At 33.0% G+C, this 18,755-nt stretch overlaps 1 protein-coding gene across 4 annotated transcripts in view; it reads right to left on the bottom strand.

The window, feature by feature from the left end:
* The window catches only part of LOC139503701 (triple functional domain protein-like), a 267,815-nt gene that overhangs the window by 139,113 nt on the left and 109,947 nt on the right, over window positions 1-18,755 (bottom strand). For all 4 annotated transcript variants that reach the window (XM_071293546.1, XM_071293549.1, XM_071293547.1 and 1 more), the window contains one exon: window positions 16,362-16,477. In XM_071293546.1, the coding sequence (XP_071149647.1) occupies window positions 16,362-16,477 (116 nt within the window). The remainder of the gene's footprint in view (window positions 1-16,361; window positions 16,478-18,755) is intronic.

The raw sequence follows: 18,755 nt of genomic DNA, 5'->3' as shown, positions 1-18,755 counted from the left end.
AGTAATGATTGTGGCCAAGTTTCGTTAAATTTGGTCCATAGTTTTAGAAAAGAAGATTTTTGTACAAGTTACAAAAATGACGAAAAGTTGTTCAATATTGACTATAAAGGGCCATTACTCCTTAAGGGGTCCTCTAACATTTTTGATCATGTTGACTTATTTGTATATCTTACTTTGCTGAACATTATTGCTGTTTACAGTTTATCTCTATCTATAATAGTATTCAAGATAATAACCAACCAGATGCTCCGCAGTGCGCAGCATTATACGACAGCAGAGGTTGAACCCTGAACGGTTGGGGCAAGTATGGACACAAAATTCAAGCTGGATTCAGCTCTAAATTTGGATTGTGATTAAATAGTTGACACAGCATAGGTTTCTGACACAGAATGAATGTGGTCTAATGAACTTTAAATTTTTTTTTTGCCTTTGAGCAATTCACTATGCTGTTGAATATTAATCCTCTCAAAAAAATGTTTGAAGAAATTTTCTTTTTATTTATGAAATTTGAAATGAAAAAAAATTAACCCCCCACCCCCATTTGTTTTCACATCCCCCTTTCCCTTTTTCCAAAACTGATCTCAATTCAAATTTCTAATGGAGTTTGCAACAATAACTACTCATTTAAATACATCATAAAATATTAAAATGTAAAATAAAGTGCTTGTTATCACTGAATGGTAAAGATTGTTTTAATTTATCAGTTGGTAGAAAAAGTGAATATACATTGTATATTGTATAAAATAATGATTTAAGTTGATTCAACTACTATTCTGGACAAAGAAAGATAACTCCAATTGAAATATTAATTATATATCTGTATTGTATAAAACAAAGATTTAAGTTGATTCAACTACTATTCTGGACAAAGATAGATAACTCCAATTGAAATTGCAATTAGATATTTCTTGGTATTGCGCAATACTGAGTAATTGAAAATATTTGCTATTGCACAATACTGTGCAATTGAAGATTTCTTGCTATTGCGCAATACTGTGCTGAAAACTGGGCCCATAATCAAAAATCTAAGTCATACCTGTCAACCTGTGACGATGAAAATGCAGGTCATGACCTGCATTGAAGAATCAAATCTCAGGTCATAACGCGTACAAACTTTTTCGAGCTGAATTTCAGTATTTTTGGTACATTTTCTTATAATGTATATCAAAGATACCAAAACATCAATGCATGTTCACTTGGTTAAGTCACTTTAAATCTTATTTATTATTATTTCATTACACTTTTAAAGATTTTTATTAACTTGTGTATCACGGTCTTATGTCCTTTACTTTTGTCATCATCTAAAATTTATTTTTCAAATCAGTCTACTAGCCTTTAAACATACCATGTAGAGGTATTACATGAATGATCATTCAACTGTCAATTGACAAGGAAATTAGAGTATGATAAAATATAGTAATACAGTTAAAGGAAGTATAAATGTAAAAAATAATTTTCAACTCTTTTTTTAAAAATTATATAAAGGTATAAAAATAATAAAAAGTTATTTTTCAATATGTATTTGAATTTTATATTATTATGATTTAATCTTTTTCACCCATAAAACGTAAATATAAGGAATAATTTTGAATGGTGACAAATAAGGGGAAGTAACTCTTAGTTGAAATATCTTTGTAAAACAACAGGGCAATTTATTTACGACCTAAAGCTAAGGTAATTGGTGTTAATCAACAGTGTGTTTGACACCAAAGCTGTCAAGTGAAGCCATGCACTTAATGGGTCACTTAATTTGACAGTTTACATAGCTAGATGAACTGCATGTTCATGGAAGAATTACGAATTTGCCGGTATTTCAAAGGAATATTACTTATGTCATGAAAATCAATCTCAAGGCTAAGAAATACTGGTGAAATCGGGTCATTTTCGGAATTTCCGGGTTATTTCAATGACCCGGCGGGTGATCCGGGTGATCCCTCAGAATTGTGAAAATCTCGGGTCACACCCGCAGAATCCGGGTCAGTTGACAGGTATGCTAAGTACATGTTTAGATTCAGCATATCAAAAAAACCCGAGAATTCAAGTTTTGTTAAAATCAAACTTAGTTTGATTTTGGACCCTTTGGACTTTAATGTAGACCAATTTGATAACAGGACCAAAAATTAAGAATCTACATACACAGTTAGATTTGGCATATCAAAGAACCCCAATTATTCAATTTTTAATGAAATCAAACAAAGTTTAATTTTGGACCCCGATTTGGACAACTTGAAAACTGGGCCAATAATCAAAAATCTGAGTACATTTTTAGATTCAGCATATCAAAGAACCCCAAGGATTCAATTTTTGTTAAAATCAAACTAAGTTTAATTTTGGACCCTTTGGACCTTAATGTAAACCAATTTAAAACGGGACCAAAAATTAAGAATCTACATACACAGTTAGATTCTGCATATCAAAGAACCCCAATTATTTAATTTTTGATGAAATCAAACAAAGTTCCATTTTGGACCCTTTGGGCCCCTTATTCCTAAACTGTTGGGACCAAAACTCCCAAAATCAAACCCAACCTTCCCTTTATGGTCATAAACCTTGTGTTTAAATTTCATAGATTTCTATTTACTTATAAATGTACTAAAGTTATTGTGCGAAAAACAAGAATAATGCTTATTTGGGCCCTTTTTTGGCCCCTAATTCCTAAACTGTATGAACCAAAACTCCCAAAATCAATCCCAACCTTCCTTTTGTGGTCATAAACCTTGTGTCAAAATTTCATTGATTTCTATTTACTTAAACTAAAGTTATAGTGCGAAAACCAAGAAAATGCTTATTTGAGCCCTTTTTGGCCCCTAATTCCTAAAATATTGAGACCAAAACTCCCAAAAATCAATCCCAACCTTCCTTTTGTGGTCATAAACCTTGTGTTAAAATTTCATTGATTTCTATTCACTTTTACTAAAGTTAGAGTGCGAAAACTAAAAGTATTCGGATGACGACGACGACGACACAGGACGACGACGTCAACGTGATAGCAATATACGACGAAAAATTAAAATTTTTGCGGTCGTATAAAAACTGCAAAATTTGCTTAAAATAATCAATTTTAGGGCAGCAACCCAACAACGGGTTGTCGGATTCATCTGAAAATTTGTGAAAGGATAGATCTTATTCTGATGGACATTTAAATCTTGAAAGATTTGCTCTTAATGTCTTAGTTTCAAAGATATAAAGCAAAAACTGCATTTTACCACTATGTTCTAATTTTAGCCATTTCAGCCATTTTGTTTGGTAGGCAGGGTCCTCGGACACATTTTTTAAACTATAGGCCAAGTAGTTTCAGAGAAGAAGATTTTTGTACAAGTTACAAATCAGATGCTCCGCAGGGCGCAGCTTTATACGACAGCAGAGGTTGAACCCTGAACGGTTGGGGCAAGTATGAACACAACATTCAAGCTGGATACAGCTCTAAATTTGGATTGTGATTAAATAGTTGACACAGCATAGGTTTCTGACACAGAATGAATGTGGTCTAATGAACTTAAAATTTTTTTTTTGCCTTTTAGCAATTCACTATGCTGTTGAATATTAATCCTCTCAAAAAAATGTTTGAAGAAATTTTCTTTTTATTTATGAAATCTGAAATGAGAAAAATTTAACCCCCCCTCCCTCCCATTTTTTTTCACATCCCCCTTTCCCTTTTTCCAAAACTGATCTCAATTCAAATTTCTAATGGAATTTGCAACACTAACTACTCATTTAAACACATCATAAAATATTAAAATGTAACAAAAGGTGCTTGTTATCACTGAATGGTAAAGATTGTTTTAATTTATCAGTTGGTAGTAAAAGTGAATATACATTGTATATTGAACAGATATATCATGTTAAGGAGGGGTATTTGCGAAAAATACCAGTCGAGAGAATGTTAAATTTCACGAGCCGTAAGGCGAGGGAAATTCATTCTCAAGACTGGTATTTTTCGCAAATACCCCTCAATAACATGATATATCTGTTTAATTACACCGAATGTTAATGTACTAAAACGCATTGATGATCGCGACGTTACAAGCGTCCAGTCGGATAGAGTATTTTTTGGCAAATACCACGGCAGAGAGGGTAAAAAAGGCATATCCTTTTAGCAAATACCCCGGCGGCGTTAAAAATGAACGATATTCATTTGATAACAGTAAATTGGTGAAAAATACACTGGCTATTAACCAATCAAAACCCCGGATTCTTACATAAGGTGTAATTATGTATAAAACAATGATTTAAGTTGACTCAACTACTATTCTGGACAAAGAAAGATAACTCCAATCAATTGAAAATTTCTTGCTATTGCACAATATTGTGCAATTAGATATTTCTTGCTATTGCGCAATACTGTGCAATTGAAAATATTTGCTATTGCACAATACTGTGCAATTGAAGATTTCTTGCTATTGCGCAATACTGTGCAATTGAAAATTTCTTCCTATTGTGCAATTGAAGATTTTTGCTATTGCTGAATACTGTGCAATTGAAAATTTCTTGCTATTGCACAATACTTAATATAATAATTTTGGATCCTGATTTGAACCAACTTGAAAACTGGGCCCATAAACAAAAATCTAAGTACATGTTTAGATTCAGCATATCAAAAAAGCCTGAGAATTCAATTTTTGTTAAAATCAAATTTAGTTTAATTTTGGACCCTTTGGATTTTAATGTAGACCAATTTGAAAACCGGACCAAAAATTAAGAATCTACATACACAGTTAGATTTGGCATATCAAAGAACCCCAATTATTCAATTTTTGATGAAATCAAACAAAGTTTAATTTTGGACCCCGATTTGGACCAACTTGAAAACTGGGCCAATTATCAAAAATCTAAGTACATTTTTAGATTCAACATATTAAAGAACCCCAAGGATTCAATTTTTGTTAAAATCAAACTAAGTTTAATTTTGGACCCTTTGGACCTTCATGTAGACCAATTTGAAAACGGGACCAAAAATTAAGAATCTACATACACAGTTAGATTTAGCATATCAAAGAACCCCAATTATTCAATTTTTGATGAAATCAAACAAAGTTAAATTTTGGACCCTTTGGGCCCCTTATTCCTAAACTGTTGGGACCAAAATTCCCAAAATCAAACCCAACCTTCCTTTTGTGGTCATAAACCTTGTGTTTGAATTTCATAGATTTCTATTTACTTATACTTAAGTTATGGTGCGAAAACCAAGAATAATGCTTATTTGGGCCCCTTTTTGGCCCCTAATTCCTAAACTGTTGGGACCAAAACTCCCAAAATCAATCCCAACCTTCCTTTTGTGGTCATAAATCTTGTGTTTAAATTTCACTGATTTCTATTTACTTATACTAAAGTAATTGTGCGAAAACCAAGAATAATGCTTATTTGGGCCCTTTTTTGGCCCCTAATCCCTAAACTGTTGGAACCAAAACTCCCAAAATCAATCCCAACCTTCCTTTTGTGGTCATAAACATTGTGTCAAAATTTCATAGATTTCTATTCACTTAAACTAAGTTATAGTGCGAAAACAAAGAAAATACTTATTTGGGCCCTTTTTGGCCCCTAATTCCTAAAATGTTTGAGCCAAAACTCCCAAAATCAATCCCATCTTCCTTTTGTGGTCATTACCCTTGCAGAAATAAATCCTGACAATTTTTTTAACCAGGATATCTCAAGATTATCCTGGGAAATCCTGAAAATATCCTGTAAAACATTTAGCCCTTTTTTTAGGGAAAAAGTTGATGGGAGAATTTCAGGAAATGTCAGGACTTTCAAATCAAGCAGCTGTAAACTAGGGGAATTCTCAGGATATCTCAAGACTTTCAAAAATAAATATAATATAGACCAGGATATGTCAGGACTTTTCCTTCAACATTCATCCTACTTTCAGAAACTTTACAATTTCTTCCTGAATGAATAAACTGAAATAAAGTCCTTAATGATTCCTGGTATTGGGACTTAAGAAATAATATAATCTGTATCACAATTCAAATAAAAAATATCTTTGGGACTGAAATTAACTGTTGTTTGTTAAATTAAATAAGTTTTTTTTGGCAAGGATTTGTGAAGGGTGAAAGAATAGGGGGAAGAAACAAAAAGTATTTTGTCAAACATTTTTAAAATACCCAAATTATGGTGTTAATTAAAAATATTAAACATATTTTGACAGTTAACTTATTTACACAGTTACTGCTGATCTCCCTGTTCAGGAAGCATAACGAGTTTCAGTTTTACAGTATTTCAAAGTCAGAGATTTTTGTGATAAAAACAGCAGGGTTTCCAAGAAAGCTTGTCTGGCATAGTGAGGATTACTCTGATATCCAATGGCAGTTTTGCAAGACGGGGCCACAAGTTGGGGCTATGCCCCAGCTTGTCCAGAGGCGGATTAAGGGAGAGCCCAGGGGGTAAGGGACCCCCTTTTCTGGGAAAAATTTGGTTGATTATTTAGGGAATCACTGAGGCATGACCGAAGTGGCCCCCTCTTAGGCAGTCAGTGGGCCCCCACTTATGAAAATTTCTAGATCCGCCACTGTTGTCTGTACTTCAGAGTAATCTTGGACTAAGCCTAAGCAGGTTAAGATCATAATTTAAATGACATCAATAATAAATCACATTTGTATCTACATATATGTATCTATGCAAATCAATAGTCTTTTTCCTTATTCATGTATGCTCTGTATGCCCCTTGTGGGCCCTTAATTGGATATAAAATATGTTCTGTTCTGTTCTGTTCATTCCGAGCTATTTTGGAAGTGTTGAAACACACATAATTTTGTCATTGCCGGATATGCAGAGTTGTTTGGTTTTATTTATCATACAGCTAAATTTTAATTTTATCTTCATTATATGTGTGTTTAGAATCAGAGTTGTAACTTGTCATTATGTCCCGTTAGGGGCCCTTAATTGGAAAATAAAGAACTTTGAACTTTGAACTTACAGTGCCGGTGGCGGTGGTACATTTTTTTGTAACTGGTATCTTTTCACCCTTCCTAGCTTTCCCTACAGATGTAAATTCTGATTTTCTCCAAGTTTATATATGTGCCTTTCTATTAATTGTCGTCCGGCATATAAATAACTTAGAAAAAATATCAGATGAACAGCAATGACAGATTTCTCAACGTATGCAAAATGTAAACAAATTGTAGGACCTCGCGGTTTTTCGTAATTGTACTGAACAGGTCTGAACAGTTCGGCCCTAAATATACCGTCCTAGATGGTGACTCCACTTCGGCACTTGTTCATTCGCATGTACCATGTTCCGTTCAAACTAAAGATTATTTTTATTATACTTTATAAAAAACTGCATATTAAAAAATATTTGTTTGCGACATCCTTGATTTATTTTCATAATACCGGTACGGTGACGGATCAACTTTTGGCCGATATAATTTGGGACGAGATTGTCACCTCAATGTGAGCGTAAGTGCACTCTTGATTAATACGTCACCAAAATGGAGACTACGCTGATGGTAACCCGAAAAAGACATTTCCAGACAGAAAGATTTCAGATAAGTGCATTACAAATTTAATTTAACATGACAGACATGTGTATATTATTATAAAATATAATTTATTGAAGAACTATTATTCTTTTTTGGTTTTTATTTGCAACATCAGAAAGTCTGAAAGCATATTTGAAAAATAATTTTTACGTAAATTAAACAAAATGAATAATTGTTTTCACATATGATAACGGGTATAACTGGTAGATACGTAAACTTTATAAATATTGAATTGTGTGAATGGTTCTTTAGTGAATAATAAGTAGCTAGCAGGGTATGAAATTAGCAGTGGCCCACGGGCCATTGGCCCCTAAAATCTAGTGTGGGCTACTTAAATTTCTACTTTTTTTGTATAGGACTATGTATGTGGGCTAAAAAAAATTAATCTGTGGGCTACCATTGCCAAAATCAACCCTGAGCTAGTTTTTTTTAATCTTTTTAAAGTTCAGGGGATAAAAAAGGGGGGGGGCTGTAAATGAATTCGATTCCTTAGGTTAACAGCTTCCGATGTACTGTATAAACAGGCAACAACATTTCTATTGATTGTACTGCTTTTAAACGTCTTAGAACAATTGATTCTTTGTGGATTTTTTGATACTTTTAGGGGATTGAATGATTCCATGCAGATTTCAGTTATTTATTCAGCAATTCTACTTGGAAGAACAGACAGCAACATATTACAGAAAGAAGCAGAACTTTACATGTATCCTTTTATATATCTGACGCATGATTTAATTTTTAATATTGGGTAGGTACAGGGGCGGATCCAGCCATTTTGAAAAGGGGGGGGGGGGGGGGGGGTTCATACTTTATGTTCTAAAAAAAGGGAACCCCCTTTGATACGCCACTGGTGTACCATTTTTATTGGTAATTTAACAATATGAACAGCCATTAATAAAATTGGCCAACAAGTTTGCTTTTCGGAAAAACCTTTTTTTTTTGCATTTAAACAATGTATCGAACAGGTCGAAAAAACAATTTTTCTTTCAATTTTAGCATTACACATAGTTGCAGCTGAGGGTGAAACAAACATATTTTTTTTCTCAGTGTCAAAAACAAATTATTTTTTTCTCCAAAAACTAGAAACAAACTTTATTTTCCAAAAAATTCATAGCCCCCCACCCTGCAAAAATTAAATGGTTGCTGCCTAACTACATGTAATGTAATTCAAACAGTCAATGGCGGTTGTAACCTACATATAAAAAAAACATAAGATACCGCCATTGGCAGTAAGATCTCATGCGACTCACTAACGAGCCCCTGTGTACCAGGGCAAACATACCTTATCAGTCATTCAGTGGCGTATTTAAGGGAGGGGTCTTGTTGTTTTTTTGGACAATCATTGCATTTGAAAAGGGACATATAGTTGGACCCCCATTTATCCTGGGTTGGGAACCACCCTTTTTGAAATGGCTGGATCCGCCCTTGCTTAGAATGAGGAATATGGATTTAAACTAATTTAAGAAAATATTTGCAATAGAAAAATAAAAAAAAGAACTTTACTCAAATTTTGTAATTTCTTATAGAATTAATGTAAGACATTTATTGGTCCTGAACTAAGGACATTCTCAGGATATTCACAGGATATACCAGGATTATCCCAGGGCCAACTCAATGCAAGCAAATCTGTAAATCCTGACATCAGGATAATTTCCTGAGACCAGGACCTGAGAATCCTGAGAACAGGATTATCACAGGATTTTCTACCAGGAAATTTATGGTCTGGATGGTCCCTGGATTATCCCTGGAATATCCTTGTTCCAATACCGTCCCATGTTTGACCCTATCTCAGGATCAGGATATCTCAAGATTGCCCTGTGATTTTTCTCAAGATTATCCTGAGATATCCTGGGGAAATCTTGTGATATCCTGCACTATTTTCGCAAGGGTAACCTTGTGTCAAAATTTCATGGATTTCTATTCACTTTTACTAAAGTTAGAGTGCGAAAATTAAAAGTATTCGGACGACGACGACGACGCCAACGTGATAGCAATATACGACGAAAAATTTAAATTTTTGCTGTCGTATAAAAATGACGTGGAGTTGTTCAAAATTGACTATAAAGGGCAATAACTCCTTAAGGGGTTGACTGACAATTTTGGTCATGTTGACTTATTTGTAGGTCTTACTTTGATGAACATTATTGCCGTTTACAGTTTATCTCTATCTATAATAGTTATCAAGATAGTAACCAAAAACTGCAAAATTTCTAGTTTAAAAAATGTGTTCGATGACCCGGTCAACCAACCAAGATGGCCGCCATGGCTAACTAGAGGCTCTAAAGAGCCTGTGTCGCTCACCTTGGTCTATGTGAATATTAAACAATAGACACAGATGGATTCATGACAAAATTGTGTTTTGGTGATGGTGATATGTTTGTAGATCTTACTTTACTAAACATTCTTGCTGCTTACAATTACCTCTATCTATAACAGTACTTTCTGTGGAAAATGTTATTGAAAATCTTCAAATTTTAAGAAAATTGTTAAAAATTGACTATGAAGGGCAATAACTCCTTAGGGGGTCAATTGACTGTTTTGGTCATGCTGACTTATTTTTAGTTCTTACTTTGCTGTACATTATTGCTGTTTACAGTTTATCTCTATTTATAACCAGATGCTCCGCAGGGCGTAGCTTTATACGACCGCAGAGGTTGAACCCTGAACGGTTGGGGCAAGTATGGACACAAAATTCAAGCTGGATTCAGCTCTAAATTTGGATTGTGATTAAATAGTTGACACAGCATAGGTTTCTGACACAGAATGAATGTGTTCTAATGAACTTAAAATTTTTGTTTTCTCTTAGAGCAATTCACTATGCTGTTGAATATTAATCCTCTCAAAAAAATGTTTGAAGAAATTTTCTTTTTTATTTATGAAATTTCAAATGAGAAAAATTGAACCCAATTTTTTTAATCACATCCCCCTTTCCCTTATTCCAAAACTAATCTCAATTAAAATTTCTAATGGAGTTTGCAACAATAACTACTCATTTAAATACATCATAAAATATTAAGATGTAAAAAAAACTGCTTGTTATCACTGAATGGTAAAGATTATTTTAATTTATCAGTTGGTAGTAAAAAGTGAATATACATTGTATATTGTATATAACAAAGATTTAAGTTGATTCTGGACAAAGAAAGATAACTCCAATTAAAAAAAAATCTTGCTATTGCACAATATTTTGCAATTAGATATTTCTTGCTTACTATTCTGGACAAAGAAAGATAACTCTAATTAAAAAAAAATTTGCTATTTCACAATATTGTGCAATTAGATATTTCTTGCGATTGCGCAATACTGTGCAATTGAAAAGACTTGCTATTGCACAATACTTAATATAATAATTTTAGATCCTGATTTGGACCAACTTGAAAACTGGGCCCATAATCAAAAATCTAAGTACATTTTTGGATTCAGCATATCAAAGAACCCCAAGATTTCAATTTTTGTTAAAATCAGACTAAGTTTAATTTTGGACCCTTTGGACTTTAGTGTAGACCAATTTGAAAACAGGACCAAAAATGAAGAATCTACATACACAGTTAGATTTGGTATATCAAAGAACCCCATTTATTCAATTTTTGATGAAATCAAACAAAGTTTAATTTTGGACCCCGATTTGGACCAACTTGAAAACTGGGCCAATAATCAAGAATCTAAGTACATTTTTAGATTCAGCATATCAAAGAACCTAACTGATTCATTTTTTGTCAAAATCAAACTAAGTTTAATTTTGGACCCTTTGGACCTTAATGTAGACCAATTTGAAAACGGGACCAAAAGTTAAGAATCTACATACACAGTCATGACAGTTAGATTCGGCATATCAAAGAACCCCAATTATTCAATTTTGATGAAATCAAACAAAGTTTAATTTTGGACCCTTGGGCCCCTTATTCTGTTGGGACCAAAACTCCCAAAATCAATACCAACCTTCCTTTTATGCTCATAAACCTTGTGTTTAAATTTCATAGATTTCTATTTACTTATACTAATGTTATGGTGCGAAAACCAAGAAAAATGCTTATTTGGGTCCCTTTTTGGCCCCTAATTCCTAAACTGTTGGGACCTAAACTCCCAAAATCAATACCAACCTTCCTTTTGTAGTCATTAACATTGTGTTTAAATTTCATTGATTTCTATTTACTTAAACTAAAGTTATTGTGCGAAAACCAAGAATAATGCTTATTTGGGCCCTTTTTTGGCCCCTAATTCCTAAACTGTTGAAACAAAAACAGCAAAATTTCCTTAAAATTACAATTTCAGGGGCAGCAACCCAACAACGAAATGTCCGATTCATCTGAAAATTTCAGGGCAGATAGATCTTGACCTGATGAACAATATTAACCCATGTCAGATTTGCTCTAAATGCTTTGGTTTTTGAGTTATAAGCCAAAAACTGCATTTTACCCCTATGTTCTATTTTTAGCCATGGTGGCCAGTGATATTGTTGTCTTTTTTCAAAACTACCTCTACCGTTTTTTATTGGGAAAATTGCATATTTTTTATTGAAATTGGGAAATTTTTATATTTTTGATTCTAAACACATCTCCGATTTTTTGCTGACCTTTGCTGTCTTTTTTGCACTGTTTTTTCATGTATATTTTGGTTGTCAGACATTTTCAACCTGAAAGGTACTTTTCGAGAGGGGAGTGAAACCAAAACAATGATGGTACTTAATGCATTGAAAACCATGTGTCTTACAAACACCATGATGATTCTGATCAGAAAACTGGATCTCAAAAGTGCTTTCTAATATCAAAATAATAACATGAATACGAAATTTACAAACATTACTACCAATGCCATCACTGTTTTGGGAAAATGTTGAACTTTTTGGGAGGAATTTTAAGCCATTTTTTTTAGTAATTGGGAATTTTCTCTAGGGGAAAAGGCCGAATTTCGGCTGTAATTTGAGGCAAACAATATCACTGGTGGCCATCTTGGTTGGTTGACCGGGTCACCGGACATATTTTTTAAACTAGATACCCCAATGATGATTATTGCCAAGTTTGGTTAAATTTGGTCCAGTAGTTTCAGAGGAGAGGATTTTTCTAAAAGATTACTAAGATTTACGAAAAATGGTTAAAAATTGACTATAAAGGGCAATAACTCCTAAAGATGTTTGGCATATTTGATAGATTTTTCATATTTAAGCTTGAATCGGGGCGTTTTAAATGACTTATTAAGTTAAAATCTTCCACATTAACGAATTGAATCAATTGTAATAGACACTTAAGTGTTTAGAAAAGGTCTAAAATCTTTCGTTAGATGAACTTGAAAATTGAGGCCAAAATCGGCCCTTACCGGACCTACTCCTTTCCTTAAAATTGCCAATTCAGGGGCAGCAACCCAACAACCAGTTGTTCGATTCGTCTGAAAATTTCAGGGCAGCTAGATCTTGTATTGACAAACAATATTACCCCTTGTCAGATTTGCTCTAAATGCTTTGGTTTCAGAGTTATAAGCCAAAATCTTCATTTAACCCCTATGTTCTATTTTTAGCTCACCTGGCCAAAAGGCCAAGTGAGCTTTTCTCATCACTTGGCGTCTGGCGTCCGTCATCGTCGTCCGTCATCGTCCGTCGTCGTCGTCCTGCGTTAACTTTTACAAAAATCTTCTCCTCTGAAACTACTGGGCCAAATTTAACCAAACTTGGTCACAATCATCATTGGGGTATCTAGTTTAAAAAATGTGTCCGGTGACCCGGCCAACCAACCAAGATGGCCGCCATGGCTAAAAATAGAACATAGGGGTAAAATGCAGTTTTTGGCTTATAACTCAAAAAACCAAAGCATTTAGAGCAAATCTAACAGAGGTTAAATCGTTCATCAGGTCAAGATCTATCTGCCCTGAAATTTTCAGATGAATCGGACATTTCGTTGTTGGGTTGCTGCTCCCTGAATTGGTAATTTTATGGAAATTTTACTGTTTTTGGTTATTATCTTGAATATTATTATAGATAGAGATAAACTGTAAACAGCAAAAATGTTCAGCAAAGTAAGATTTACAAATAAGTCAACATGACAGAAATGGTCAGTTGACCCCTTTAGGAGTTATTGCCCTTTATAGTCAATTTTGAACCATTTTTCGTAAATCTTAGTAATCTTTTAGAAAAATCTTCTCCTCTGAAACTACTGGGCCAAATTAATCCAAACTTGTCCACAATCATCATTGGGGTATGTAGTTTAAAAAATGTGTCCGATGACCTGGCCAACCAACCAAGATAGCCGCCATGGCTAAAAATAGAACATACGGGTAAAATGCAGTTTTTGGCTTATAACTCAAAAACCAAAGCATTTAGAGCAAATCTAACTGAGGTTGAATCGTTCATCAGGTCAAGATCTATCTGCCCTGAAATTTTCAGATGAATCGGACATTCCGTTGTTGGGTTGCTGCCCCTGAATTGGTAATTTTATGGAAATTTTACTGTTTTTGGTTATTATCTTGAATATTATTATAGATAGAGATAAACTGTAAACAGCAAAAATGTTCAGCAAAGTAAGATTTACAAATAAGTCTTCATGACCGAAATGGTCAGTTGACCCCTTTAGGAGTTATTGCCCTTTATAGTCAATTTTAACCATTTTTCTTAAATCTTAGTAATCTTTTACAAAAATCTTCTCCTCTGAAACTACTGGGCCAAATTAATCCAAACTTGTCCACAATCATCATTGGGGTATCTTGTTTGAAAAATGTGTCCGATGACCCGGCCATTTAATCAAGATAGCCGCCACAGCTAAAAATAGAACATAGGGGTGAAATGCAGTTTTTGGCTTATAACTCAAAAACCAAAGCATTTAGAGCAAATCTGATGAGGGTAAAATTGTTTATTAGATCAAGATCTATCTGGCCTTAAATTTTCAGATGAATCGGACTACCCGTTGTTGGGTTGCTGCCCCTAAATTGGTAATTTTAAGGAAATTTTGCTGTTTTTGGTTATTATCTTGAATACTATTATAGATAGGGATAACCTGTAAAAAGCAATAATGTTCAGCAAAGTAAGATTAACAAATAAGTCAAACATGACTGAAATGGTCAATTGACCCCCTAAGGAGTTAATGTCCTTTATAGTCAATTTTTAACAATTTTCACTGGGCCGAGTTCATTATAGATAGAGATAATTGTAAGCAGCAAGAATGTTCAGTAAAGTAAGATGTACAAACACATCACCATCACCAAAACACAATTTTGTCATGAACCCATCTGTTTCTTTTGTTTAATATTCACATATACCAAGGTGAGCGACACAGGCTCTTTAGAGCCTTTAGTTAGCAATGGCGCCCATCTTGGTTGGATGGCCAGGTCAGTGGACACATTTTTTAAACTAGATACCCAAAGGATGATTGTGGCAAAGTTTGGTTATATTTGGCCTAGTAGTTTCAGAGGAGAAGTTTTTTGTAAAAGTTTACAGGCAACGGACGCCAAGTGATGAGAAAAGCTCACTTGACCTTTCAGGTCAGGTGAGCTAAAAATATAGAGAAAATAAAGACTTTGATGAAATTGAATGTTAACAATTGCAAACAATTTTTGGGACACTTTGTCCTTTATCACAATACTGTTGATTCATTATTATTCGTTGAAAACCAATTTGTGCAAGTTTTTATTTATATGAAATATATCACATACCTCATGAAGAAGATATCACATACTTTATGAAGAAGATATCACATACTTTATGAAGAAGATATCACATACTTTATGAAGAAGATATCAAATACCTCATGAAGAAAATATCACATACTTTATGAAGAAGATATCACATACTTTATGAAGAAGATATCACATACCTCATGAAGAAGATATCACATACTTTATGAAGAAAATATCACATACCTCATGAAGAAGATATCAAATACTTTATGAAGAAGATATCACATACTTTATGAAGAAGATACATGTATCACATACTTTATGAAGAAGATATCACATACCTCATGAAGAAGATATCACATACTTTATGAAGAAGATATCACATACCTCATGAAGAAGATATCACATACTTTATGAAGAAGATATCACATACTTTATGAAGAAGATATCACATACTTTATGAAGAAGATATCACATACCTCATGAAGAAGATATCACATACTGTATGAAGAAGATATCACATACTTTATGAAGAAGATATCACATACCTCATGAAGAAGATATCACATACTTTATGAAGAAGATATCACATACTTTATGAAGAAGATATCACATACTTTATGAAGAAGATATCACATACCTCATGAAGAAGATATCACATACCTCATGAAGAAGATATCACATACTTTATGAAGAAGATATCACATACCTCATGAAGAAGATATCACATACTTTATGAAGAAGATATCACATACTTTATGAAGAAGATATCACATACTTTATGAAGAAGATATCACATACCTCATGAAGAAGATATCACATACTGTATGAAGAAGATATCACATACTTTATGAAGAAGATATCACATACCTCATGAAGAAGATATCACATACTTTATGAAGAAGATATCACATACTTTATGAAGAAGATATCACATACTTTATGAAGAAGATATCACATACCTCAATAAGAAGATATCACATACCTCATGAAGAAGATATCACATACTTAATGAAGAAGATATCACATACCTCATGAAGAAGATATCACATACTTTATGAAGAAGATATCACATACCTCATGAAGAAGATATCACATACCTCATGAAGAAGATATCACATACTTTATGAAGAAGATATCACATACTTTATGAAGAAGATATCACATACTTTATGAAGAAGATATCACATACCTCATGAAGAAGATATCACATACCTCATGAAGAAGATATCACATACTTTATGAAGAAGATATCACATACTTTATGAAGAAGATATCACATACCTGTTTGGCACTTTGTTCAAATAAAACATATTGATGGCACTGTTCTAACTTCTTTTTCTTTACTGTCCAATATTCTAGGACCAAGTTCTCTTGTTGAAGCAGCTGGTCAAGAGTAGCTTCAACAAAAAGAAAGGAATCAATTAAGATAAAATAATACAAATTTGAGAATAAAATACCTGTAAATGTAGTCAAATATCTTAAGTTTGCATTATCTATCATCAGAAATGAGATGTCAGAAATATGTCAGACAGTCCCAACAACACACAAAAACCAAAGACTTCTAAAATGTTCTTGATTATCTAATGTCAATACTATTAAAATTATTCTATGTGTAAAATATTGTGTCTAAATTCAGGATTAGCCAAAAGTTAATTTTTGTTTATGATATATATAAATGAGATGATGTGGAATGAGTCCAATGAGACATCCAAGTGACAATGTGTTATAAATTACATAAACTTAAATACTATATTACATCAGCATTTAAAAAAAGGTACAGTTGTTTACCTCTAAATATAATGGTGGGAATAAACAGAAGCTCAAATATTATACTTTCTCTGATTTTTGTTGCTATAAAAAAAAAAAAAATATCTATTTTGTCTGGCCTATTGCTTAACGCAAAAATTCTCAGGTAAAATTTTAAACCAGGCCATCTTGCTTAACGCAAAAAGAACCAGGAAGGTATTTAAACCAGGAAAACCAATTGGAATTGAAAGTCCTAAAAATAGAATCATGCTTAACGCAAAAGAACAATACATTTGTACAAAGCCTTTCAAAAAGACTATATGAAATCTAGAATTGGAGACTTTTTTTATTTATGGATCAAATTTTACAAGTATACAGTCTTAATTCCAATTCAAGGTAAGCCTTAATTATTCTGTTATTGAAATAAATTGTTTGAAATTAATGTAGAGTTGACATAATGTATAATCAAACAGCTAATGAAACCCATTTTCTTCTTAAATTCTGCACATGCAGAAACATATCCAAGACACTGTAGTGTTAAAATTATGTAACTTTTTAAAAAATTTTAAATCATTGATTTGATAAAGGGTAAGATGCTATTCAAAATTGATTTTAGTTGTTATAGCAGTGGCGTAGCTAGGTTATTTTTATGTGTACGCCCGAAACTCGGTCAGAGTCCTGAAGGCCCAAGCGGGTTCAGACCAAATTACCTATACTGGTAATGGATTACCAGGGCCGAACAGTTATCGAGAATGACATATCATTCCTGTCATTGAAAACTCATCAATAACAACATTCTTTATATTCAAAATGGTTGACTTTTTATGTTTAATCTATTCATTGTGTTTATTTAGAATAAAATGACGGTCATTGGCTGTGGAGTAAACGTCAAAACCTTACTTTAAAATATGATTAAATGGAGCCGTTGGGTAAAGCATTCGATAAACAAAACCACATTTTTATGTGCAAATTTCATAAATGAACATGAAATAATTAATTTTCTGAGTTGTTTAGGTGCAATTTTTTTAGGGTTATCTATAGAACCCTGGTTTTCGCCTGGTATTTCTTCCCACTGAAAGTATATTCATTTGTCAGTCAATAACAGGATTTAAACATATATTTTCAATAGATATTTCTTCTATTAAGAAGTCTAATTAAGGTCTGGAATACCAATTTCTGCACAAGTTTCATGACAAAAAAAACTCGTCATTAAGATACCAGGTTTGAAATGTTGTATATTGTACTTGCGCCAGACGCGTGTTTCCTCTACAAAAGACACATGATCATCAATGTCGCTCGAAACAAACGTGACAAAATTTCTGATAATTCAAATTGTGTCAAGATAAATCTGTCTATCAGTACAAAACTGAGAAATGAACGGAAAAAAAAATCTTCCCGAAAGTTTAACATAGTAATTGATATGTAATAAAGGAGAAGGTTCACGAAGGTTTAAAATTGGCCCTGATTTTTTTATGTTTTTTAAATTGGGGCAAAAAATTACAAATGTCACATAGAAATACTTGTGATAAATTAATACTACTAAGACAAAAATATTTTTTCTGGCACTTTTCTTTACTATTTATGGAGCAATGACCCCTTAAATGAGCATAATTTGTATTAAAAGGTCAATTTTGGTACTTTTTGTCCATAATTGTAATTGTTTTTGGCATAATTAACCTTGGCCTCCATCTACGATACAAAAGGTTTTTATATTGATGAAATCTATAATATCAAAATTGGAATCTTTTGGTTACAAAACATTCTGGATCGTAGGTGGTGGCAAAGGTGTTTTAAAAGCTTTTAGGTCTGAAAAATGCACAAATTTAATCATCATATTTTGACAAAATGTCCAAAATGGGCTTACTTTGGCGAATATCTTGTAGTCTTATGAAAAGAACTGATATATTTAGCATTTATACTTTTGAAATA

Source organism: Mytilus edulis, chromosome 14, assembly GCF_963676685.1.
Source record: "Mytilus edulis chromosome 14, xbMytEdul2.2, whole genome shotgun sequence".
NCBI lineage: Eukaryota > Metazoa > Mollusca > Bivalvia > Mytilida > Mytilidae > Mytilus > Mytilus edulis.
This window is presented reverse-complemented; position numbering and strand designations above follow the sequence as displayed.